Here is a 25,968-nt window from a genome sequence, read left to right as displayed (position 1 = left end):
CAATTTTTTCAAAAAAGAATGATCACCTGAAGGGCTGGCTGCTTGTCATTCCTCTTGGGAGATTTTAATCCACTAACTTGCTGCTGTTGTTGCTGCTGGAGGAGAAGCTGTCTGGCCACTTGAAGTGCCTGGAAGGAAAAATGGAAGAAACATGTTTGTGTGAGTACCCATGTTCGGGGCTTCCTTCACATCAAAGATTCCAGGAAGTACATGTTAGGATGGGATCCTGGCTTTTGCATTTCCAGGCAAATGAAACAGCAAACAAAACTTCCCACCAGTCTAAGTCGGGAAACTTTCCACATTTGGTTTACATTTTCTTAGATGGAGTCAATGGCGTAGCCGGTTCTTTAGGCCTCGCCATCTATCCAAGCAGATGCTCTAGTCCTACCATCGATGTTGATGTCACTTGAAGCATGAATGACTGCGACCCGGAGGAAGGAAAGACCTGGACCACAGACACAAATTTAGGAGACAACAAAGGGGCTCTTTTTGGAGGCACCTTCATCCTCCAGTTTTTCTTGGGGGAACTTGAGAGCTGAAGGCAAAAGTAAGATTTTGACCTCTTCTGAGCCCAAATAAAGAGGAGACGTTAAATGGTGAAACACGCTATGGATAAAGGTATGTGGGAAGGAAGATCGAAACAGGTAAGATATACCCAGGGTGACGTGGAGAGATTATGTAAGAAAAAAAAATGTAGCAAACGTGACCTCTAGGTCAACTCGAAAGGTACATTATGTCTGTAAACAAAATTGATCATGCCTAATACAAAACACCTCTTTTAAGCTCATAACATAGGTGGTCTTTATGTAAAGGCAGAAACGAGCAGTCATTTGAACTGGGGATAAAGCAAAGGTAAATAGGAGAGTCCTCCCGAGTGCGGAATACAGGCTGACCAAACTTTGTTAAAAGTTCAAAATAAAAAAGAAAAAAAAAAGTGTCATCAAGAAACCCTCAAGAGAACATTTACTGTCAAAGAATTTAACAGAAATCATAGCCACACCTTTCCAAAGAGGGCAGCAGGATCAGCAACAGAAGACTGAAGTTTGCAGACAACGTGCTAAAAAATCACATGAGAAGTTAGGCTATTTGAGTTAATTTGGCTGAGAACCAAGAATGTTCATGTGCCAGAGATGTCAAGAATGTTCATCAAATGATGTGCTTAGAGTTTAGAGACAGAATGAGATTTCTTGGGGATTACATCAAAAATAATTTCTATATGGTAACTGATTATTTGTGCCTAAAAGAAGATGAACAGGGAGATGTGGTCGCCAGAGCAAAAGGGTCTGATACTAGAAATCTTTGAAAGCGTGCACGATGGACTTATGATGGTAGAGTGTTCCTCAAGGAGAAACAAAGACTTCATCTATGTAAGAAAATAATGTCTATAAGTTCCCCAAAATGTTACAGTGACACCATGGAATGAGGGAGAGGTAGGATGTCCTGGAGGGCCCTGGGCACTGAACTCAGGGGGGAAGGGAAAAGAGAGTGGTCAAGATGACTGTTCATGAACAGACACCTGAAAGTGTTGAATCAGCAAGAGTAGCACTTCTAAAAGGACCATTTCACTCAACTGAGCTCCTAACGGTACTACTGTAACAAAGAGTATTTTTTAGACATTTTGTAAGGTTGAGCGGTGCCTTTGTGTCTAAAAGGCGCAAAGGGAGGCAATGAAACAGACGCACAGATAAACAGATGACCAAGAAAAGATCTTGGGAAAGACGGAACCTTCCTGTCCCACCTCCCTATGACACCCACCCCCTTGTCCCAGGGAGGCCTTCTGCCTACAGAACTCACCACCACCAACCCTTCAGATGCAATGTACAGGCTATTTCGTCTGTGAAGGGAGAGACATGTTTGAGAAAGCCTGCCTGGAAGAGCCTCCAGAAGAGAGGCTGTCTGAGAGGGGCATCTGGAAGCCAAGACGCCTGGGAGAGCTGCCCGAGACTCCAGCCTGCTGTCTTTGAGGAGGATTCACCATCACTGGACTCCGGGTTTCCTTGTCTCCTTGGAGACGCTCAGTACATGCGTAGGTGTAAAAGTGGGCAGAGTGAGGATTTCATTTATATCATATAAGAAAAATAGTCCCCTTTGCAAGGTGCCTGCAGGAGCAAAAGCCTCTCCTCCTACTATATATGTTCTCTTAACTATTTCACAGGAGGGTTTTACAGCTTTTTAATGTAGGAAAGGGAACCGCCACGTATTCTAAGTGCTTGCTTCAGAGTTCCCAGAGTAATGAACAGATCAGCGAAGAAGGGTCTGGCTGCTGGCTGGAAAAGCAGGTGGAGGAACTGTAGATGGCAAGGAAGAGAGAGTGCAGAGAAAGACATGGTGAGGAAGAGGAGAAAGGTTAGAGACATTTGTCGCTAAAACAGGGCAAGCAAAGCAAAGCAAAATGACGCAAACACCACGGTCGCAAATCTTTGTTAAAATTATTTACCATGTTTCACCAAGTATTTGGAGAACAGCTATTCAGTTTTTAAATAACCAAGTCTCAGAGAATCTGTACAGTGAAATCCTCATTTTGGCAAAAGGGATGGTATTTCATGATTTTTTTTAAACACACACACACACACACACACACACACACACACACCCCCCACACACACACCACACAACTATTCTTATGCTCTCATAAGTGCACTTGAACCAAAGAAAGTATAGGACTCAAACCTAAGTTTTCAGGGAATGTTTACTGAGCTGGCGGTATACATTCCCAAATTCGCTAGTGAAATCCTTGTGATTATTTTACTGGTTTTTAAGAAAAGACGCTATTTGGGTGTACAACGTCGTTTTTTAGACCCAACTGGAGCACATGAACTTAAATAATCATGTAATGAACTCCAGCTACCTTACAGCATTTCATACCGAGCCCCGCTAAAGAAGATAATCAAAGACAGCAGCCCAGGGCAGAAAAGGCTTTGGGAACTTGTAGGAACACAAGTGATATTTCAGTCAAACTACCAAAGAGAGAAGAATACAAGATGGAGATAGGTGCAAACTGGCTTCCAACTTTTATTCTCAAAATGAATGCAAACACGCAAAATAACTTCAAATGTCTGGGATGGAGAGGCAACACTAGTATAAATTATTCACCTTGATCTGAAATGTTATGGATTGTTCCACAATAATTTCCTGGCCTTATCCTGATTATGGGAACAAAGTTGGAGCAAAGTGTTAAACCTGTCCTCCTCCCACTCCCAGATCAACTGAGGTCTCAACAAGCATATTAAAAGATAATTTATTAGAACTTATAAAGTGCTGTGAAATCAACCACCAAAGGGCATTTGCTTTTCCGATTTCCAGTGTATATAAATCACTGGATCTAGATTTTAAACTGTCATAAAAAAGAAGAGAAATAAATCCTTGTGTACAAGACTACACATTTGAGCATTATCATTATAATATGAGCCGTATTCCATAATTTATAATATGAATCTCTGGTATTACTGCTTGTAGAGAGTCAAAAATGTTTATTGTTGCATTCATGGTTGGTCAGTAGAAAATCTGGAATGACTGATGGGATGCCCTTTGGAAACCACACCAGAGACCACTAGTTACCCACACATGCTTATTTGATAGTCAGTCTCAGAGATATGTTCCAAGACAACTGAAGAGTGAGGATGGACTTTTCTTATTTTTATAACCATATCTCAATCACATATGGAGAGAAGTTACAATATCCTGTTTGAAGATAAATGAAATCCTTTGGATACAGAATACACAGATGCATGGCTATGTGTTTGTGTGTGTATGCAGGAGAAGAAAAGAGGGTTGGTGAGGGGTGGGGAGAGAAAGAGAAAGGATATGAATAAATGAAAGAATTTATCTTTTAAGAATCAAGGATCAAGTCTGACTCAAGTTCCAGGCCAAATGCTAATGTAAATAACTTAAAAGGTCCCATCCCATCTCTGGAGACCTTTTACTGTTGATGGCGGTGCCTGGGCTGGGTGGAGTCAACACTTCCTTTATAACAGATGTGACAATTGCTTGGCACTGGACAACTTGGTGCTGTATTGAGTGCTGGGCTCTGGTTATAAGAAAGACGTAGTTGGAAGATGTCATAGTAAGGGGGTGACCGATAAAACCAGGCACTTAAAGCCAAGATGCAGGCACTCACAGCTATTTTCCTTGAACAGATAAAATAAATGGCTCGGTGAGCTAACAGAGGAAAGGGTTGGAAGGTGTGCACGTACTGTCTTCATCTGTGGACTGGCCAGCCGCGCCCTCTGCCTTCACTACCTATGCCCCGATCGGCACAAGGGGTCAAAACTGCCTTAGGATCAACGCCCTATGGGCCACAACCACCTCAGAGTACTCAGAGTCAGGGAGTGGGTGCTTGGTTGCCAGTTTGGCAGGCCACGCTTTTATGCTAACTGGGGCCTGGGCATTTCTGACACACCTTCAATGCTACTGGTTCAAAATTATGTCCTTCTCTTGAGGGCCTTCACCTTCTTAGCAAGTGCCATCTGTCATTTACAAATTATGCTTCACATAAGCATCTTTACAACTTTTGAGCTATTTATAGCTGGAGTTCAGAGCAGGTGTTTATACTTTAGGGGCCAGGTATCCCCCTGTTTAGCATGCTTATTAAGGTAGCCAATGTTCAAAAACATGTTTACCATATTTTAAGAAACGGCAGTAAGTTTATATAAAATGTGATTTGAATAAGCATACACATATACATAAGGTAAACTGGAAGAAGGAGAAAACTTTCATACCAGTTTTTACACATCTCTTGGTGACGAGGCCTGAGATAAGCACCGATGCTTGGTCCCTCAAAAATATGACTAACTGCAATGTCTTAGGTCTTGGGTCAGCAACCTACAGCCCATGGACCAAATCCCTCTGATCAGCTGTTTGTGTTCTGCCCATGAGATGAGAACAGTTTTTACTTATTTAAATAGTTGGGGAAATAATAAAAGGAAGAATATTTTGTGACATGTGAAAATTACATGGAATTCAATTTTCAGTATCCACAAATAAAGTTTTATTGGAACACAGTCATGTTTGTTTCATTACATACTGTCTATGCCTGCTTTTGTACCACAAAGCAGAGTTAAGTACTTTCAACACAGACCGTATGGTCCGCAGAGCCTAAAATATTTCCTATCTGGCCCTGTACAGGAAAAGTGTGCCAAGCCGTGCCTTGGGTTGCTATCTGTATTCTGAGATTCCCCGAAGATTCCACTGGACACAATTTTATAAAAACAAAGCTTGCAATCGGTTGCCCAAAATAAGCTTAGGAGTTAGCTGACATGCATGGACCTTACTAATTTGCTGTTCTTAAAGCTAAAAGTCCTATTTGATTTTCCAGAAAGAACTGGGACGTGAACACAAAATATATCCGTGTGCTCCTCTTTCTGAAACTATTTAAAACGAGTTGCAAACTTTGACTATGTGTTTCTTCTCGCAGATCATTTACACCAGTTCAGAGTGAATCTCCTCAATTGGGTGTGAGGTCCCGAACCCCATCAGAATGAAGACAGCATGTGCTATTGGCCAGCGGAGAGAAGTCGGTAATTTCCTGTCTGCCCTGACAAGTTGTCCCACTTCCAGCTTCAAAGGCTGCTCTGAGTCAACCACCCTTCCTCTAATTTCTTTTCCTAGACTCTCCCCACCCCTCAAGATCAAACCTGTTTCTCAGATAATTTCCCAGGCTAATCAACAGTCACTGTGCGTATGGGGGTGGGGGGAAGAGATAGCAATAAAAGCAGCATGGGAAGCTTAGGAAGGAAGAAGTTATGTTCTCGTCCATATTTCTCAACCTCTTGATGCGCCTCGAGTGCCTCTAGAGAGCTTCTCTCCCCCCATAAAATAATCTGCTATCTTGGTGCAACCCAGCAACTAACTACCACCTTAATAAGAGTACTCATCACTTAACACAATCTAAGGATCACTCTGTAGCCAGACCTGGGACTGAGTATACAGAGAAACTCCATCACCTCCTTCCTTTAGACACAGTAAACACTCCAAGGCAGGAAGGAAAGCACGTTTGTGGGTCACTTAAAAAAAGAACGAACAGTGGTTGATGGGACTAGATGTGTAGATGCATTCATACAGAATCAACAGCACTCCAAAGCAGTGGTTCTCCAACAGGAACGCCAAAGGGAGGAAAAAAGTGATTTACAAATGGAGCACTTGCTTATCACAGGAAAATGGAAAAGGAAGCTAATCTCATAGAGGGATTTGCCCCAGGAAAGATTCTGATTCTAGTGATTGTGTAAATATTACATGCCAAAAGAAAGAAAACACTACAACAGACCATCGAGTCATGTTACCAGCGTCCTAAGTAAAAAACAAAAAGAAAACCCACTTCCCCCATTAAAATTTTAATATATGGGGGTAACAACCATCAAAAAATCATCAGAGAGCCTTTAACAATCTCTTTGCACCAGTCACTGTTTGGTCTACTTGGTGAGAATGCAAATAAGGGTGCACACTCTGAACATTCATCGGTAGTTGATTCACTTGACTTGACCCCCATCCCCACCCAGCCCTGCTCAGAGCAGGTGGGGCAGGCAGCAAAGCCTTAGATCAGCTGGGATACTGGACTTGAGTCAGTGACCTAAAAGGGAGAGGTTCCCTTTTGCTCCACCCATCCTCAGAGTTCTAGCAGCTGGAGAAAGTATTGTATACTCCAAGAGCATTCCATAATAGCTGATATTTAGATAGAGATGGATTTCTCAGAATGTTCCAGTCTTTGCAAATGAGTTTATGAGACAATATCTAGACAGACATGATGAAAACCTGGAGTAGAGACAACCCCATGTCTACAGAACTGGAACATTATGTGTTTGAGTTGAAATCCAAAAGGACAGGAAATGAAAAGGTCAAAGATACCTCTGACATGGTCCCACCTGCACAAGGAGGTATGGTTGCGGGCAGTGTCATCCATGGGTGTGGGGGTGGGAAGGGATGGGGCCAGGACACAGCATCCCTCCACCACCTGGACCACTGCAATTTCTTTATCATCCCATACCAACCAGGACCTCCACCTTCCAGATCTACTCAAGCCGGGTTTCCCAAATCCTTACCGACATGACTTTCTGTTCTTCACACAGGACGGTTATCACTGCTATGACACTTAACACTTGAGTTCTGCACTTCAGCTTTACTTTAAAATGTAACAAATAAGGTAAAGACCTGACAGGGGTATGTTGGGAGTTAGGAGTTTTTTAATGTTGGCAATCAATTAGAGTGTGTTTTCCTAGAAGAAAAGATGACAGACAGTATTTTCTTTCCTTCTTTCTTCCTTCCTTTTTCTTTCTCCCTCTTTTTTTTTTTTTTAAAGAAGAACTGGGATGAAAGAGAACAGAACTGGGTCACTGTGTTCTTGTGCCATGCCATGATCTGCCAGCATTCATGCCCTAGGGCTCAGACATGATCCCATGCCCCAAGTACAGGAGATACGGACACAGAAATATCAGAAATCCTAAACAGGAGGAGGCATTCTGCTACAAGTCCCACCCCCAAAGGAAACCTAGGGGCAGAAAGGGGTCAGAAAACCCTATATTTACTTGCAGTTATGAGTAATTTCTATTATTTAAGTATCCGCATAGAGGATACTTGCCGCCAAAGAAGGTAAAGGTTAGGAATTTTCATGAGACAAAAAGAAAAAGGATATCTATGATCCTCTTGCAAAATCAGCTGAAATAAGTTTAATGGCTATAAACAGTCAGGAAGTCTGTTTGAAGTCTCTTATAAGAGGAGACAAAAACCCCACCATCATACTCCTACTCCATATACCTATTAACACAGGGCCCTATAACCGCCTTGTGGAGGCACTGGTTGGCTGCTCCTTGCTGGAGCCGGTGCCAGACGCTGAATCACCACCACCGAGTCTCCGGCACCTGAGTTGTCTTTGGAGGGATTCCATCCAAGCACTGCCCAAGCCTGAGCCTGTCTAGCTTGAACGAGTCGGCAAGACCACAGCCTGGGGCACCATGACCGTGGGCAACACTAGCATTGCAATGAAGTAAAACAGAAGTCAAGTTTATTAGCAAATGTCTAAAATGTTAAGTTAGGTGCGGCATCAAACCCGTTTCTCCTTGTTAAGGAAGGACCAGATTGTGCCCAGAAAGAAAGAAATACATTGGCCCATTTCTTCTCCAAGTTCCCAAAGTAAAAAATATGGGGGTCAAATGCAAGGATAAATGAATCAAAGGGTTCTATTAACTTGCTGTACAAACCTGTTGTTTTCTGCAATTGTCTTTTATGAGGATGCAGCCCAGCCACTCTCATTATGAATAATCCAGATTCATATCTTTTCAAACCTTGGGATGAGACCTGCTAATTTTGAAGCTTGCAGAAGAATCTGGCTAGAATCATGTTCAAAATAAAGGAGAGGTTTCTATGATTTTACTACTAACACTGAACCTAGTTTCTACTCAAATACAGTGCTGTATTCCTTTGCTCCTTGTAATGTAAGTCACACATACTTGGGATGTCCTATGAATGCCTTGCTTTGCAAAATACCTTCCTTCTCTTACCTGAACGTTGGGGAAAGAAACAAAAGTGAAAGCCAATTTAGAGGCAACATTCCAGCTGAGATGAAAGACAAAAAAAAAAAAAAAAAAAAGAAAGAAAAGAAAAGAAAAAAGAAATAGAAGTGGAAAGAGAGGAAAGACCCAAACCAGACCAATAATCTAAAATTTGGAACTACTCACTCTTGGCCAAAGTTAACCAGAACAAAAATTATAATCATCATCATCTCCAATAATTTACATTTCTCAGAGCAGTTACTGCAAATAGCGAAGATTACACTAGTATAACAATTTGAGAAATAAGGACCATCTAGAAACAGAGGAGCGAGTGTAGTAACACCCTGCATTTAGGGTACTAAAATAAAAACAATGTATTGAATTGCTTACAATGGGCCAGGCACTCCACCAGTTAGTTCCTTTAGACTTATTATCTTACTTCTTGTTCCCAACATCTCGAAGGGAAGCAAGGCAAAGTTTTATGATTACCAATTTAAAGTGGAAAAATCATGAGATGGAGAGGTTCAGTGACTTGTCCAAGGTCACAAGTCTAGTAAATGGCTAGGACAGAAAAACAAAAACAAACAAACACTGTCTCATGCAAACTTGACACTCACATTCTACCAAGGTCCCTGGTTAGACCAAATATGGCTGCAGGTTAATTCTGGCAAAGGGATATGCAGTCCTACAGAGCCAAACATGCATGAATGAATGCAGGTCCTTTGTTTTCAGGATGAAGGGAAAGGCGTCTGTCCTCCCAGTATCACACCTTTTAATGTAACTTCCCCACACAAAAGACTCGCTTTCTTCAACCAGATCCTTCCATTCCCAGGATTCTTGGTGCTATGGCCACATCTGCAAATTTGCCCTCCCCTCCTCTGCCCACATTTACAAGGCATCTACGTGTCTTCTCCATTTAAATTCTACTTTTTCCAGACAAATACTGCATGATCTCACTTATATATATGCAATCTAAGAAGGTCGAACTCCTAGAAGGAGAGTAGAAAGGTGGCTGCCAGACATTGGGGGGGGGGGTAGGAAATGGGGAGATGTTAGTCAAAGGGTACAAAGGTTTAGTTAGTTATGCAGGATGAATATGTACTAGAATTCTTATGCACAGCATGGTGCCTATACTTAATAATACCGTATTGTGTTTTTGAAATTTGCTAAGAGGATTTTTTTTTAAAGATGTATTTGTTTATTTGAGACAGAGAGAGAGGGAGGGAGAGAGCAGGGGGAGGAGCAGAGGGAGAGGGAACAAGCAGACTTTGTGCTTAGTGTGGAACCCGACGTGGGGCCCCATCTCCCAACCCTGAGATCAGGACCTGAGCCAAAAATCAAGGGTCAGATACTCAACTAACTGAGCCACCCAGGCACCCCACTAAGAGAATAGTTCTTAAGTTAAAACTCATTCCACATACAAAAGGGTAACAGTGTAGAGGTGACGGATAAGTTAGTCTGAGTGTGGTGACCTTTTCACAATGTATACATATGTATAAAAACATCAAGTTGTATTCACATACAATTTATTTATGTCGAAGATATCTCCATAGAGTTGTTAAAAAATAAAAAAAAAAATAAATGGAAAATATTAATACATTCTACTTTTCCTAAAAACTCTGCTTGTAATCTAATTCCTTCCAGCAGCAGTGTTCCCGGATGTCCTCTGACTCAAGGGACCGATGCTAGTCATGAATCCCTGTAGTGCCTGAGCTTCTATGGCTGTGACGGCCACCCCCAAGAAGGCGGCCCGGAAGGAATGAATGCACGCAGCTACACCTGTTCTCCCTCACACTGGGCTTCACCTCATTACCTATCCGAGTTCATCCAGCTTCTCTTGTGATACCAATGCTGTTGCCGTTATCCCTTGATGCTCATTCCTTCCCCAAGCCCTAGGAGGGACAAGCCCCGTTCTTTGGTTCAGCTGGGCCAAGGGTGGAATTTTTCAAAAGAAGCATTTCATGATGCCAACAACGGAGAGGCTGAACTGAGAGAGCACAGATTTCTTCTCATAAATTAACACAAGTCCAGCCCACCTCAGCGTTAGACACCTGGGTCTTTGCTCTGCCTTCATCTAAGTTAGACCCACCTCTCCCACCTACCCGGTATGATTGCTGGCCCATGTTTTTTTTAACCCACTGCGGATTCCCACACTCTGCTATAACCACTCGCTTTTTTGTTGGGGGGGGGCATTAAATCACTATAATCTCTCTTTTTTAAGATTTTATTTTCATTTATTTATTTGAGAGAGAGAGAGAGAGAGGGAGGTGGAGGGAGAGCAGGAGGGAGAAGGAGAGAAAATCTGAAGCCAACTCCGTGCTGAACAAACCTGATGAAGGGCTTGATCCCATGACTGCAAGATCGTGACCTGAGCAGAAAACCAAGGCGTTCAAATGCCTGAGCCATCCAGGAGCTCCCCACTATAACCTTTTATTAAAAAACATTTTCTCTGGAGGCTTTTTTCCTCTTAGTTTTATTGAGATATGCCTAACATACAATACCATACTTTTTGGTGTACAGCAGGGTGATAGATTAGACATATTTATTGGTATGTTGTGATATCTATATGATATAAAGATAGACAGAGATCTCGAAATGACTACCAGAGTAAGTTTACTTAACATCTATCGCCTCACATCATTACAATATTTTTCCTTCTAACGAGAACTTTTAAGATCTACTCTCTTAGCAACTTTCAAATATATGATACAATATGGTTAACTTTAGTCACCATTCTGCACATTATATTCCCAAGAACTTATTTATCTTATAACTTTAAGTTTGTAGCTTTGGACAACCTTCGCTCCCCTGCCCACCTCCCACCTGCTCCCGCGCCGGCCTCTGGCAATCACCAGTCTGTTCTGTTTCTGTAGGTTTACTTAAGGTAGATTCACATACGAGTGAGATCACGCAGTATTCCCCCCTCTCTGTTTGACTTATTTTACTCAGCACAGTGCCCCTAAGGTCCAAATATGTTGTTGCAAATGGCAGGATTCCCTTCTTTTTTATGGGTGAATAATAGTCCGTACATGCCACATTTTCTTTATCTGTTCATCCACCAATGGCCATTTAGGTTATTTCCTTGTCTTGGCTACTGTAAATACTGCTGCTATGAATGTGGCAGTGCAGGTATCTCTTTGAGGTAGTGATTTCATTTCCTCCGGATATATATCCAGAAGTGGAATTGCTGGATCATATAATAATGCTATTTTTAATTTTTTATGGAACCTCCATACTGTTTCCACAGTGGCCGCACCAATGTACATTCCTACCAACAGTGCGTAAGGGTTCCTTTTATCCACAGCCTCGCCAACCCTTGCTATTTCTTGTCTTTTTGACAATAGCCATCCTAACAGCTGCGAGGCACTATCTTCCTGTAGTTTTGATTTGCATTTCCAAATAACCGTATTCTTAAAATGACTGTGGTTCCTGGTTAATGGGGATGAGGAAGATAATAATAAAAGTTGTTATTTTTTGACTATTTATTACCAGACAGGTACTGAAGAGTACACACACATTATCTCATTTAATTTTCACAATTCTTCAAGGGATTATTACTCCCAGTTAAGGGACGCCTGGGTGGTTTCAGTCAGTTAGGCATCTGACTCTTGATTTCGGCTCAGGTCGTGATCTCAGGATCGTGGGATCGAGCCCCACTTTGGGTTCTGTGCAGCCCCACAGTGGGGAGTCTGCTTGAGAATTCTCTCTCCTGTCCCTGACCCTTCCCCCCCCGTTCATGTTCTCTCTCTTTCTCTAAAAAAATAAGTCTTAAAAAAATCAATTATTACACCCAGTTAACACATACAGAAACACAGGAACAGAGAGGTTAATTACAAGCAGTAGGAGTGAAGTGTGCACAGAAAGTTCTTAGCACAGTATCTGTACATGATAACTACTTATTAAATATAACGTATCACTACAATACATTACCCCATACCTATGAAAATATATTTTGTGGGAAGCAAACATTCCTATTTCCCAGTAATCTCAAACCAGTCATTGTCCTCTTTACAGAGGCAATGAGAAAACCACAGCATCCTCTGTTGAACCAAAAGGAATCAAAGGCAGACACCGTTCGTTGTATCAAAAGCAAGCTGAGGCCAAGAGGGATCTGTGATTTGCCCAGGGTCACACAGATGACTTGTAGCCAGGAGTCCTGGCTCCTTCTGCTGGCAAAGGCACTTGAGCAAGCCTGGCTCTTTCTGACCCTCACCAAACCCTAACCAAGCCTTGCCTTGACTCTTGGATCAATACGGCAGGCATGGCTGCCTCGAGGCCAAACAGTGAGCTAGCCGGGAGGATGGTACTCACGCTGCTCCTGCTGGTGAACAACAAGATGATCGCTAACACTGAATGCCAACTGTGGATCTGGCTTGCTTCTAACGTGCTTTACGTAAACAGAACGTTTACATAATATGCCAAAGGTCACACAGTTTGGATTCGAATCCCTTCACTGTACTTCAGGAATGACACAAGCCAAAACGGCCACTAATCCACAGATCCATGGATTTGGAGTTCTTCCATTCGCAGAGAACTAGAACTACTTGCTAAACAGAACGGATCTTTAAGGAAACAAAAATTTAGAAATGTTTGGAAGAATTGAAGCCACAAAGGTAATCTTATAGGAAACTTCCTGATGATTTTATCTCTTATATAAATATAAATGCATATGCTACAGATAGGGACTAGGGTAAAAGAAAAATAGGTTTGATTGCTCTGGTCAAGGAATTAAGAACACTTCCTTAAAAAGGAGATGAAAAACAAAACTTGGTTCATCAGATGGGCAGCCGTGTTCACTGAGTTGTGCTCATAGTGTGACAATGATTTTTGGAACTTCCAGTAACCCCTGTTTAGCATAAGGTGGAACTTGAGTCCTCACGTATGAAGAAATATGGATTCTCTGGGAACTTGGGGGAATTACTGACCTTGAGAGAATCACAGCAATTCCAAAGAAAAAGAAATTAGCTTTCAGAAATATTAATGCATTTACCCAGAAGCAGCCGGAGTGGTGGCAGAGCTAACACCCGTCATTCTATCTGGATGTGAACCCATTCTACCTGATTTGAACCCCAGCTCCACCACCTGCTAGCTGTGTGACCTTGGGTAAGTTACTTAACCTCTCTGTGCCTCGGTTCCTTCATCTGTAAGAATGGGAGGAGGTAACAGTTCCTACATCACAATCAATACATGTAAAGTACACAGGCTAGGGTCTGACATTCAGTAAGTGATTCTTCAGTGGCTTCTAAAAGCACTTCACACACAATCACTGATTATGAAAGTGATAAGCTCCTGGTAGAAGATATGGAGGATGCCTACATTAATTAGGAAAAGAAAAAATAAAGTGTCCTATCATCACCTACATATTGGTACCACTGTCAGCATTTGGGAGTATGCTTAAGGGAAGTAATTTCCTTAAGCAAAACTGGAATCATATTATTGATGGTCTTTTGAAAATTAGTTTTTAAAATTAAAAGCACATTTTTTAAGAGAGAGTTTTCAAATCTAATTTCTATACTCAGGTTCAAATAAACAGTACCGAAGACCAAAAAACCTAAATACTACCACCCTACTCTAGAGACTTCTGAAAAAGCTTTCAACAAAAGACTTTAGACAGCAAATGGCACATGACTAATTTTTTCACTGGCTTAGTAACCACAGCAGGGAGGCTTAAGACGCACCAGAATTGAAGAATCACATAGTAACATCTAGAGTTAACAGAATGTTTCAGTTCTTTTGCCCCCAAAGCACCCAACGACAGAGTAACTTCTGACTCAACTTTGCACAGCCAATAAGCACTGTCTGTTTCTTAGCAGAGAACAAATGAACTTGATTTTTGTGGAAGTTAAATTGCCAACATCATATTGAGTTAATGTGAAATAAAACAAAAATCAAAAATCCCAGCCCATACTGTATCTTAACAACAACAACAACAAAATCCTAACTTCGACCCTAAATAGATGAAAATGAAGCTTCAATACTCTTCCCTGACTCCTCCCTCCCCACCATCAACACCGCGCACTCGCTATATTTTCCAGTCCAGTTTCTTCACGGTAAAACACTTTCTCATGAGACTGCCTGTGGTCAGGCTGAATATGGCACTGGAAAAATGCTTCTCATGGCATCCAGATCATACCCATTCCAGGTCTAGCCTGACCATTAAGTACAGACACACCTGGAAATTGTAAACTATTTTAACAACAGGACATTTTCCCACCTCAAAAGTGGGATAATCTTTGCAGCCTACCTATGTCCCAAGGGTGTTCTGAGTATTAACAAGTTAGCATTAGTCAGGCACTTTGATTTCACAGACAAAGGCTCTGTAAGTACAAAGTATGATTATCCAACCCAACTGCCTTTTGGAGAGTCACCCAAGATGACAACAGAGGAGGGAGAGAGGCTCCTGCTTCCATCGCTACCCTCTCCGGAGCAAAGCCACATCCCAGGGACATACATGCTGGGCCAGACCGGTGGGGGCTGTGCTATGTTTGAATGTCGGCTGCACTGTTCCCTTATATAGTCAATGAAGAGGGAATCCCTCTGTGTGCACGTTTCCAATCCACATTCCAAAACAGTATAGGCAAGGAAGCAGATTTTCAACTGTGACTTATAGGGCTTGATACGACAGGGCCAGGCACTGTGCTAGGATCATGGCCATCACTTTTTCAGGATGTGTCAGGATGTGGATGAAAGAGGAAGCCTCCATAGAAAACCATCCTCGAAATTATTAAAAAGGTGCTGGTGGGCACACATATGTCAGCGAGAGCGTAAGTATAGAGAACATCTGCGTACAGTTAGGCAAACCCCACCTGAGAATTAAAACGACAACGACAAACTTATATTTTTGGCGGGCTTGCTTTAAAAATCTACACTTAATATAGATTCGGGCCTTTCCCTCTGTCTCTGGAGGCCTCGATCTGAGATAACAATCCCGAAGATCATCACATGCGTTACATAATACTGAAGTCTGGAAGGTGTTTTTGAAGGACAATGAGGCACACGTCATTATCTGGCATTATAGCATCTGCCTGGCACCTTTAAGAGAGGAGCAGAAGTTGGCCTCGAATACATTACACTGCACACTAGTCACAGAAACTCCAGTATATTTTCCTTTAACTCAACTGTTCATGTTTAGATATAAAGTCAGAACAGAGCCTTCTGCTGGGGCTACTGATCTGTCCACACACACACACACACACACACACACACACACACAGGTGCTTCGAAGAAGTAGAGCTACTGAGGCAGGCATAACGAAGCGGAGCATCTAGAAAAGCCTAACTGCTGAACAACTAATCCTGGGAAATCCGGCACCGTAAATCCATACAACACAATAGATTAATTCTCAGTAAAAAGCCTGGCAAATTCTCAGAAGCCAAAAAGTCTCCTGAGTCTCAAGGGTTAACTCACTCACTTGCCTTTAAAAAAAAAAAGACACATATAATTTCCTTTTATCATAAAACAATGCATTTATTATTTTCTGTATATCTGTTAAAGGGCATGGCTTTCTGAGTGGAAAACAAAACAGAACTTGGTCACATGTTTATTTGCTTCAGCTACTCCCTTCCCCTTCTGATAAATAATCAAACATGCCATCCAGAAAAAACAAAACCAGCGAGCTGGGAAATTTGATGGTCATCAAATAGACTGAGATACCAAGAAAAGCAGCCCACTGTTCCCACACTGAGTTTTCGGCCCCCACACCTACACTAACATCTGAGTAAATACCTCCAGTCACTCTTTCCATTTTCCCTGCAATTACTCCTACTGTTAAACAAATTGTCCTTAAGGCAGTCGCAAACATAATTTTTTTTCCCTGCAAAGTAGAACAACTTCTGAACATTAAAAAAGCCAGCATAGCAATAGCAACACACGCACACTTATTTATTTAATTTATTTAGGTATTTCTTCCATGAGAGGTTCAGACAGCTACAGAGCTTATTTCTTTCTCTATTCTAACAGATGCTGTTTTAGACAATAAAATTTAAGGATATTTAGTCTGGGGACTAACAAACAAGGTTCAGAGCAATAACAATTCCCTTAAGATCAAAAGAGCTAATTTTCCATTTCCTGTCTATTCCCTGACCAGTACATAGTTAAAAAAAAAAATTAGCACCTGGCTTACCAATTATAGTGAAGTTGGGGGTCAGGGTTGGGGGAGGGGTGCGGAGGGAGGTGGGGGGAGGCACAAGGGGCAACGACATTAGACAGGAAAAGGTGGAACCCTTGAAATAAAAATGTCAAACCCTGTGTTAAGAAACTCATTTCACCAGAAAGGACTCAGAGAGCAATCCCATCCGCTCTTCGACACAGAGCGAAGCAGCAGCCCAGGTCCAAGGGCTTTCCCTGCCATACTAATTACCCACAATGAGAATTTTGAAAAGAGCTTTCCAACATCAAAGTTAACAACCATCGCGGAAAGTGAGGCGGGCTTTCTCTTTCCTTTCGCAGCCCACTCCGTTTAAACAATAGTAATATGAATGAGATAATGACCGTGCTTGTTTCAGCAGTCTGACTTTTATTGGCATGAAATTGGTACAAATATTATCAAGACCGATTCACAAGTGATGACGGTGTCATGATGCAAACATCCGAGGACAATTCTGCAGAGGCAGAATTACAAAAGCCACCATCCCTGCACCCTCTCACCACTTGTGATAACAGGAAGAAAAAGAAGGCAACAAAAAACAAAGTCACAAATAAGCCGAGAGGGCTCGAAACTACATTCAAGCTTATTTATACAACCGTCCTGACGACACTCGGCTGCTGACTTAGCTGATTGTATCCCAAGACCCATTTGAAAGCAAGAGTGAATTAACAAGGACTTAGAACCAACCGGTCTTCTCGAATCTCTAAAAAGAAAACCGCCTTTGATGGAGAGAGGAGGGAGGTGGGGGGGGGGGGGGGGGAGAGGAAGCAGTAAACAAGTTGGATCATCTCATTTTGCCCTCCAGAGAATGTCTGCGCAGGAGCAGATCCCTAGTTTAAAAGTTTAAGCCCGCAAAAATGTTCCTTTTTTTTTTTTTTCTCTGGACACTTACAGAGAAAATGAAGAGTTTGACGGAGTGAGCTCGCACTGTCTGCCTTTGGATTTCCGTCTTCTTGCTGTAGATGGGTTCTGGCTGTTTCTGTGAAGCGGGGGTTGCCGAGTGGTAAAAAAGATGTTTGAATAAACAGGAAGTGCTGTGCGGCTGAAGCACACTCGAGGAGAAAACACACTGGAACATTGCCCTTTGTAGGCAACCTCAGGGACGCTTGCCTCCACAGTAGCTGCTGGGCTCTCACTAAATGACAAAGAAACCACAAGAATTCCTCAAGTAATTCTTCACTTTCAAAGTTGAAAGATCAGTTGGAGCTTGCAGGTAATTTTCAAAGTTGCATTTAGCCCTTGAAGAAATCTATTAATGCTACACATATCTAAATCACTCCAGGTCCGCAAGCAGCAACACAGCATCAGAACCGTGCCCTGGCCAGACCGAGCCCTAGCCAAACAGCTCATTCTCGCAGACAAATACACACCGACAGGGTTTCGGGAAACCTGCTCTTGAGATATTTTTGTGGTGACATTTACATAGGCAGGATGCTTTTCAAAAAAAAAAAAAAAAAAACCAGGGAAGAAAGAAAGAAAATCCAGATTCTGCAGACTTTAGAAGAATTTGTCACATGTATTTTTAAAGAACATATCGTCCTGCATTCCCGGGATATGCCCTTGATCTTGCTTTTGCTGCTTTTCCTTTACATTTTCCTTCTCTGCAATCAACCGAACTACCTGTTTATCTCCAGATGCCTAGCTTGTCTACTCGAACACTCCTTAACCCGCCCCAAACTAATTATTAAAGTCCTGTCTTCCGTCACCCGAGTAACTTGACAGATACTGTAAAGAAAAGTAAACTGCTAAAGGCAGAACAAATCAGCTTGAAAAATAAGATGAGGAGCTGAACAGCCATATTCAATAAAAAAAAAAAAAAGAAAGAAACAGGGGGAAGGGGAGGAGGAAGAAAAGGATTCCTTCTGAAAATGTATTGCTGTTGCAGCAATGCTCTTCTGCCACGGAAGCCACTGATTTGTTATTTAGCATGGAATGCTGGACTGTCTGTCATCCAGGTGCTAATACTCGGCTAAAATAACTCATTGTGAACTGTCAGTGGGATGTTTACATAGGCCCCAATCTTTTCTTCATGGAAGGAAATTTTTTACTGGAATTCATCTTCTTTTGATCTCACATTCAAAGCAACGGCAGCTTGATAGACATTCAAGTCTGAAAGCAAATCCAGACGCTGAAGATAAACCGCCAGAATATGACAGGCAGAAGCATCTAAAGCTTATAAAAATGAAGAGAACAGCATGTCGCCTGAGTATTACAATAGCAGAAATCAAGAGACATATTAGGTGGAACTGATCAGCCACAAAAACAGTTCAAAAGGCAGATCATAGAAACAGAGGACTAGGCTAGGAGGAAAAAAAAAATGGGAAAGATCTGGTTTACTGCCTCACCTCCCCTCTGAGCTGCACAGCGCATCCATGCCTGCCTCTCCACTTTTAGGAGGGGTGGAGTATCCAATTCAAATGTTCCTGTCTAACTCAGCTGGTCCAGTTGCAGACACTGTAAATGGTTTCCTAGCAATCTACTTCCAAAAGGCAGGGGGGAAAAGCAGACCCTTACCTTGCTCAGGGTCCGGCATGCTGCATTTTATTAGCACCCCCTGCATCTGCTCTGCAATGCAGTTTCAAAAGACACATAGCCTGGACGCCATGCAAGTGGGCGGTCAGGAAGAGCGTCTCTCCACAGAAGGGCTCTAAGTAGTTCGAGATGGGGCTAGAGAGCTCTAAGGGACTCTGGTTCCCTGACATGGCTAGTTACCAAATGAGCATAAACGCTCTAGCCTCAGTCACAAAAATAGATAGATGCATTCAGTCCTACAGACAGAGAAGGGCTCAACACCTAGCAGCTTTGAAGCCCACTAGAACGATTCCATAAAGGAATTCTCACAAGATCTTTCTTTTAAATTTTTTTTTCTTTAAAAAATAAGCCTCTTATTCTAATCAAAGTCAGTACATATAAAGAAAAGGTAACTCTCCCAGCAATTCCAGCCTCAGAGCTGTTTGTTAACAAACACGGCACGAATGGGCAGCATTAAGTTAAAGGGAAATAGAATTGTACATCTTAACTTAGCCTGCGGTTCCTCCTGATTCTGCACACCCTTCTGGGACTACAGAGCCAGCTCTTCTGCAGCATCCTAGGATTTTTTTAAAATGCCCCTCCCCCTCCTTTTGCATAATAAATCAACAGTACAATGTAGATTTAAAAAATGTACTAACCTATTTAAAAAGATGTAATCAGTTTAAGGGCTCGCCTCATGCAAACAAGATCCCTGCGTAACTTAGTTACACACGTAAAAAACACAAACAAGCAAACAAAACAAAAACCCTACTGGATTCTAAGACTGTTCTTCAAAGTTACCTTCTCTCCTGCCTACACAGCTGATTTGCTAAAGCTGATTACTGATCTCTGAACTGCCCTATTTCCGGGTCTTACAGTCGCTACTATTCCTCCCTAACCTAAAAAGAAAAAAAAAGTTACTTTTAATACTTACACTTCAAAAATCTCCTAAGTATCCCATGTTGCCGTAGTTATTATGTTTACGCAAAACAGGGAGGTCTACCATGAAAAAGAGAATGCTAATTCCATTCCCTTACACCTTCTAAGACACAGTCTTCCTATACAAAGAATGTTGTCACTACCACCATGGGGCAAGGAGGAACCCTCCATTTCTCAGGGCTGCTGAAGGTCTTTTTTAAAAACCTGCCATGTATAAAGACCTTCATTAGTATAATTAAATGACTGTTGGGGCTTTTTTTTTGATATAAACAACTTTTGATATGTCATTTAAAAACCTCATAATAATATCATTAAAGAGCTCCCATTTTTAAACGAGAAATTGTCTGCTCAGGGCCATGGAATAGTAGCCGTGCTCCAGGCCGCTTCCTCTCCCTTTCAGACTTCTGGACTTGAATGTCACCATAGACCTTGAATCCTTGAATGTGAAATGGCTTCACGCTAATTGCTCTAATTGCTTGAAGATGTGCAGGCAGGTGAAACCTGATCCCCGTGGCCATTGTAGAGACCAAGAACAACACTGAAATGTTTACACAGTGGTTTGATTTTAATAGACAGAAGGGCTGAGTTTAAGACAGCAAAAACACAGCTAATAGGTGACCCCTTAATGTAGTCCTCCTTAAAAAAAAAAAGACACACAACAAAATACAATTTCATGTTCTAAAAGGCAATGTCCTAAATGCCAAGGTTATTTGCTTGACTCTCGCAGTGAGTACACGTTACGTTGCACCTGACATTTACACCCGAAACTCTACCCCGAATACATTTTTTTACCTTAAAACAAAAAAGCACTTTATATGTCAGTCACCTTACAAACAGATTATGACTGTATGGTATTTCCAAGTAAGTGCACTCATTTAAATTTTAAATTGAATATTTTTCACTACTGCAATACTCCCTGTCCCTTAAAGGGGAAGCCTGTATCGCCTTGTTTATTCCTTTGCTTCTTCTGCTCCTCCACCCCACCACTTACAGAATTCCTGACCCTTGTAGATTCCTTGATTGCAGTTAAAGTTGAACCCAGGCCCTTTCACGTTGGTGCTTAAGACAAACGTGCATCCTTTTGGTGCCTTTTTTCCTTTGTTACCGTGTGGGACTGTGGTCTGCTTCTCATCTAGGGGCTAAGGCAGCCAGGGGAGTGGCTGACATAGTTATTCAATGACAGTGGCCATTCTCCCTGGATATTTTAATGAATTGAGATGGATACAGAGGTTTGACAATGGCTCCCCAGAGCCCCCTCTTAACAGAACACAAATGTAACCAATGCTGGACAGGAAATACACTACAGCAAGACCAAGATAAAAATACAACAGCACCTACAAGGTGTCATTAACAAAAGGAAACCAACAAGGGTTAGGGGCAGGCTTAGACAGGTGTTGAGATATATATATATGTGTGTGTGTGTATCTTTATATATGTGTATATATATATGTATGTGTGTATACACACACACACATATCAAGAATCTGAACGTATAGGGCTATTTACTACATAGTCAAGTAAACACTGCTAAGGAGAAAACAGGAATTAAACATTTACTACAGAAAAAAAATACCACGAAACAATGAAATTATTTTATGGTTAAGCTAGGCAATTAAAAGCAATAGCTGCACTTGCCAACGAGAACAGAGAAGCAGGTAGCATCCCAGACAGCCGGGAGCACCGTCAAATGGCAGCTCCGCTAAGTTCGGCTGTGTATTAACTTCTGAGGGTAAAACACAACGTGCAGGAGAAAAGGGGCCAAAAAAGTCCCTTTAAAGCTATGAAACGCTCTTAGTTACATAAGGTGAGTCATAAATATAGGAGCTTGCAGTGCCTGGACTATTTGTCCCCAAACACGGAAAGACAAAACAATTTAACAAACGTAACTGCACAGAACACCCTTCCCAATCACAGCCACCTCATGGGCTTTTAGGGACACTCATACCTTGTTCTACAAGTTAGAATCCTCTAGGAAGAAGTAATGCCTCCCGCTCCCAGAAAGGAGGGGGGCGGGGAACGAGTCCATTTATCCACATAAAGATGAAGTATAAACTAGTCCAAGCCAGGGAGAGGCACACTGAGGGAAAAGTAAACAGGCCCCCGCCCCCCCCACCCCCCAAATAGTTCCCCTTTGAAAGCCCTATGCAGTGAGTGCCTGGTACCAAGGGCTGCCCTATTTGTTGGAGGGGTCAGCAAAGCTATGCTAAACTGACAGGTTCAGTTTACGGCAGGCCAGAACTTTGTTTGGATATACTGGCCTTGCTCACCGCCAGCTTAACAGCAGATGGCTAGAAAACTTTCATTATGCTGCACAGGACTGAACTGCAAACAATCCAGAAAACTGTGAAAAGTTTAACTCCCTCTAAACCGATGAGCCAAATCAGGGCCTGCCCAGAGCCAGGGAGCCAGGGGGGGCCCAGGGGACCGTGGAAGCGATGGGTAACGGGTAAGACAAATCCGCACTTGCCAAAGGCCCAAGTCAACTCAACGTGCCATCCAGATCCCAGAAGAGCAGTGACCCTCCTTGGTCTTGATTTTAACTGTTCGAAGGCCAGACCTTATAAGGAGTTGTACTGACTGCGCCTTCTTTTTGATTTTCCCAAAATACACTGTCAGACTTCCCTTCCCGTTGGAGAAAGAAAATCTGCCTCCAGACAATTCTCAAGCTCCCTTCCTGTCTTGCCTCCCTCTGGAAATTGGGAGGACAAGACCCAACAGTCTCACTCTAACACCTAGATTTAAATATGATTTATCCAAATCTGTATATAATTTAAATATTCATTAAATCGATTCAATCACATGAACCCTAATATCTCCTAATGCTCCAAGACAGGTTATAAATGCACCTTCAAAGGTTTAATTCAATTGGCAATCTGAGAGGTCTTATCACTAGAAATGTGTTATTTTCATATTATTCAAGAAATGAACAAATGTGCTTTCCACAAATGTATTTTAGAAGCTACCCTTTCCTGTTATTGAAAGAAAATTGTGTTTATTACTCCTTTAGCATAGTGTAAACTCATAAACGTCAACAGAGAGTACAAGGAAAGCTGTCAACTAAATATTGTTTCCTTCATGAGCTGTTCTTCCAAGTCAATTACGCCTTTCAACTTCTGGGGCATTGTATGATAAACTGGCAGTAAAAATCATTCACATTAATATACCATGGTGCCTTGCCTGCAAAAGGTAATTAAAGAAGTAAATGACTCATAAGAATAGACATATTAGCTGCAGAATGAAAGGCAACTGAGCTGCCACATAAAAATATGTACCATTAAGATACCGCATTTTCATATTCCTGTAATCAGCTCCAGTAGACTAATGCTTATTTAATCCAGTTCTGTGCTAAGTCCATCAACAACTGTTTTTTGCTGTTTTCTCCTTGACTGAACATTATGAGAGCAGGTTTGGAATAAATACTGCAATGAGATTTTTGCATACTCAATTGAAGAACAGGTTTTTACATTTTAAAATCTATTTTTTTTTTCTTTCTCTGAGAAATACAACATAAAAAAATACTGGTGGGGGAAAAATATATATATATTGCTAGCTAGACACATCTCTTTTTTAAATGGCAGAACATTTAGGGGAAAATATTTGTTTCCACGTTCACCTGTTCTGACCTGTACCACTGATGATCTGCCCAGGGGGGAAGGGAGCCATGCCTCCCCCTGCCAGATCTCTGCTACCTTTATAAAGCGCTCCCTTTTGCTAATAATGTCTTCCATTAGCATTTATCCTGTGGCAGGGATGGAAGGAGAAAGCGAGAAGGAGGAAGGAGTTGACAGGTGTGGCAGGAGAGGACCATAGCCTTGCCTCGTGGCTCCTGAATTCTTTTTCTTCCAGAGAGTGGATCTGAGCGAACAGAACCTTCCCAAGGAAGAGTGAACTGACCCTCAAATTAACTGCTTTATTTTCCATCATCTGGCTTTCAAACTGACGTTCTGCCTCACCCCTCCCATCCTTTACTTCGGCGTTCCCCGCGCAAGTGCAGACAAGCCACAAGAAGACGTCGCCCGTGTGGTGTGAGATCCTTCGCTTAAGTTGTTCGCTTCCCTGCTTCTGCAACCTCCATCTTGACCAGCGAGAGGAGTCCACCATTTGCACTATTAAGATGTTCTGGGAACATTTAGATGCTTGAAGTTTCCTGGAGGCTGGAGAAATGCCTGTTCTTGTTGTGGAAATTAGGGCTCTTTGGGGATGACTGATGTGGGCCTAAGGCTTTTGCCAATTCGGTTTGGGAGTTTTAGCTTTCGAAACTCTTGCGATTCCTCTGATGGTCCATGTGGCCAGCCAGCAGTGAAAATCAGCCTCTAAAACCCTATCTGTCTTCTGTCCTGTCTGCCAGCAATTCACTCACTTTCAATAACATCTAAATGCATCTAGATGGGGTCCACTCACTTCTCAAAAATACCCAAGAGATTCCTGACCTGTTTTTGTCTTCATATGGATAGGCTTTCGACAGAGGCAAAGGTCTACGTTTCTCTACCAGTTGTCGCATCTCCCCTTCCCTCCTTCTGCGAGAACAGAAATCTCTTTGGCTTTAAAACTGATGTGCAGCTAGCCAGGCCTCAAGGACAGCCCCGGATGTGAGGACAGCCCTACCAGGACCCTTTGCTGTTTATCTACCTTTTCACGTTCTGAGAACTGCCGAGAGCCTCCCAGACTTAGGCTGGGTCTCTCCTCCTCATGTATTGTTGCCTCAATGTTCAAGCAGACACCACTTGGAACCACAATTAATGAGCTCTAGTCCTTTTTCTAATTAAGGAACAAAGGTTCCTGTGTGCACAGTATGGTGACGCTGTCTACAGAACACACGTGGAAAGAGAAGTGAATGCTTCTAATTGCTTCAAAATGGGATTTTTAATATTTAGGAACATAATGGGATCGGGAAATAAGAGCATTTCCAACATCCTTTACAAATAAGGCTTTACAAAATATTGTTAGCTGTTAATAATACATCATTATCAAAAATGGAAAGTTATGAATACCATGCACATAATCTTTGTATTCATGTGAATTAACCTATATGTATGAATACAATGATACCTGAATTCGTTTTTAAAAATACATTAAAAAAAGAAAAAGCCCTCCTAAAAAAAAAAAAATGAAAGAAAGAAAGGCAAAGGCGAGAAGGCAGCTCCTGTGAGCCTGATACTCCTCCGACCTTAGCAGATTAGGGTTCAAACGTGTAATTAAGAAAGATAACCCCAGTTTTTATAGTGATTAGGGGCTGTGGGAAATAGGATCCTATCTCTCAAAAGTGTTACAAATATACCGCACTTCTAAATAACCTGCAATGCTTGGAAAGTAGACTCACTACCAAGGGCAAAGCTGCTATGCCGTGAGCGAACAGACTAAATGACAGACTGGCGTTCAAGTCCATTAGCTGCTATGTGATAGGAGCACATTCACTAGCACGCGACCTGTGAAAAATCTTAGATCTCTTTAAATCTTTGAATTGGATTACTGCATTAATTCTTAAGAACTGCAATCCTTCAACCAAGTCAAATTACCCTCATTAACAGTGGAAAAACTGCCTCTGCAATAAGTTAAAAAAAAAAAGATATTTATTACCTATAATCACTTTCACGTACTTCACCTAGAAATATGATGAACGGGCGCCAACAACTTTGGCAACGACAGCATCTTCATTTTGCATACTGATTTGAGTTAAAATAAAACCGAAAACATTTGCATGGTGTCGAAATTTTTTTTTTCATGTCTACAGGACATGTCCTTTCGTTATCCCAAGCCTCTGATAAGAAGTAAATAGCCCCATTTTACAGGAGAAGACACAGGGAACATAGGCAGAGACACAGTGCCCACTGTCCAAACTCTCCCAGCTGATTGAGGGGGCAGGGTCTCCTGGCCCTGGGTTCTGGATCCACA

The 25,968-nt window shown here is 42.0% G+C and overlaps 1 protein-coding gene across 9 annotated transcripts in view; it reads right to left on the bottom strand.

The window, feature by feature from the left end:
• Positions 1–25,968, bottom strand: part of FOXP1 (forkhead box P1) — a 576,958-nt gene that overhangs the window by 151,501 nt on the left and 399,489 nt on the right. For 6 of the 9 annotated variants that reach the window (XM_040628561.1, XM_040628562.1, XM_040628558.1 and 3 more), the window contains one exon: positions 27–128. In XM_040628561.1, the coding sequence (XP_040484495.1) occupies positions 27–128 (102 nt within the window). Of the gene's footprint in view, positions 1–26; positions 129–17,518; positions 18,447–25,968 lie in introns of those variants that run through there. The other 3 variants (XM_040628556.1, XM_040628555.1, XM_008703139.2) reach the window with 3 other exon arrangements.

This window comes from Ursus maritimus, unplaced genomic scaffold, assembly GCF_017311325.1.
Source record: "Ursus maritimus isolate PB19 unplaced genomic scaffold, ASM1731132v1 scaffold_14, whole genome shotgun sequence".
Lineage (NCBI taxonomy): Eukaryota > Metazoa > Chordata > Mammalia > Carnivora > Ursidae > Ursus > Ursus maritimus.
This window is presented reverse-complemented; position numbering and strand designations above follow the sequence as displayed.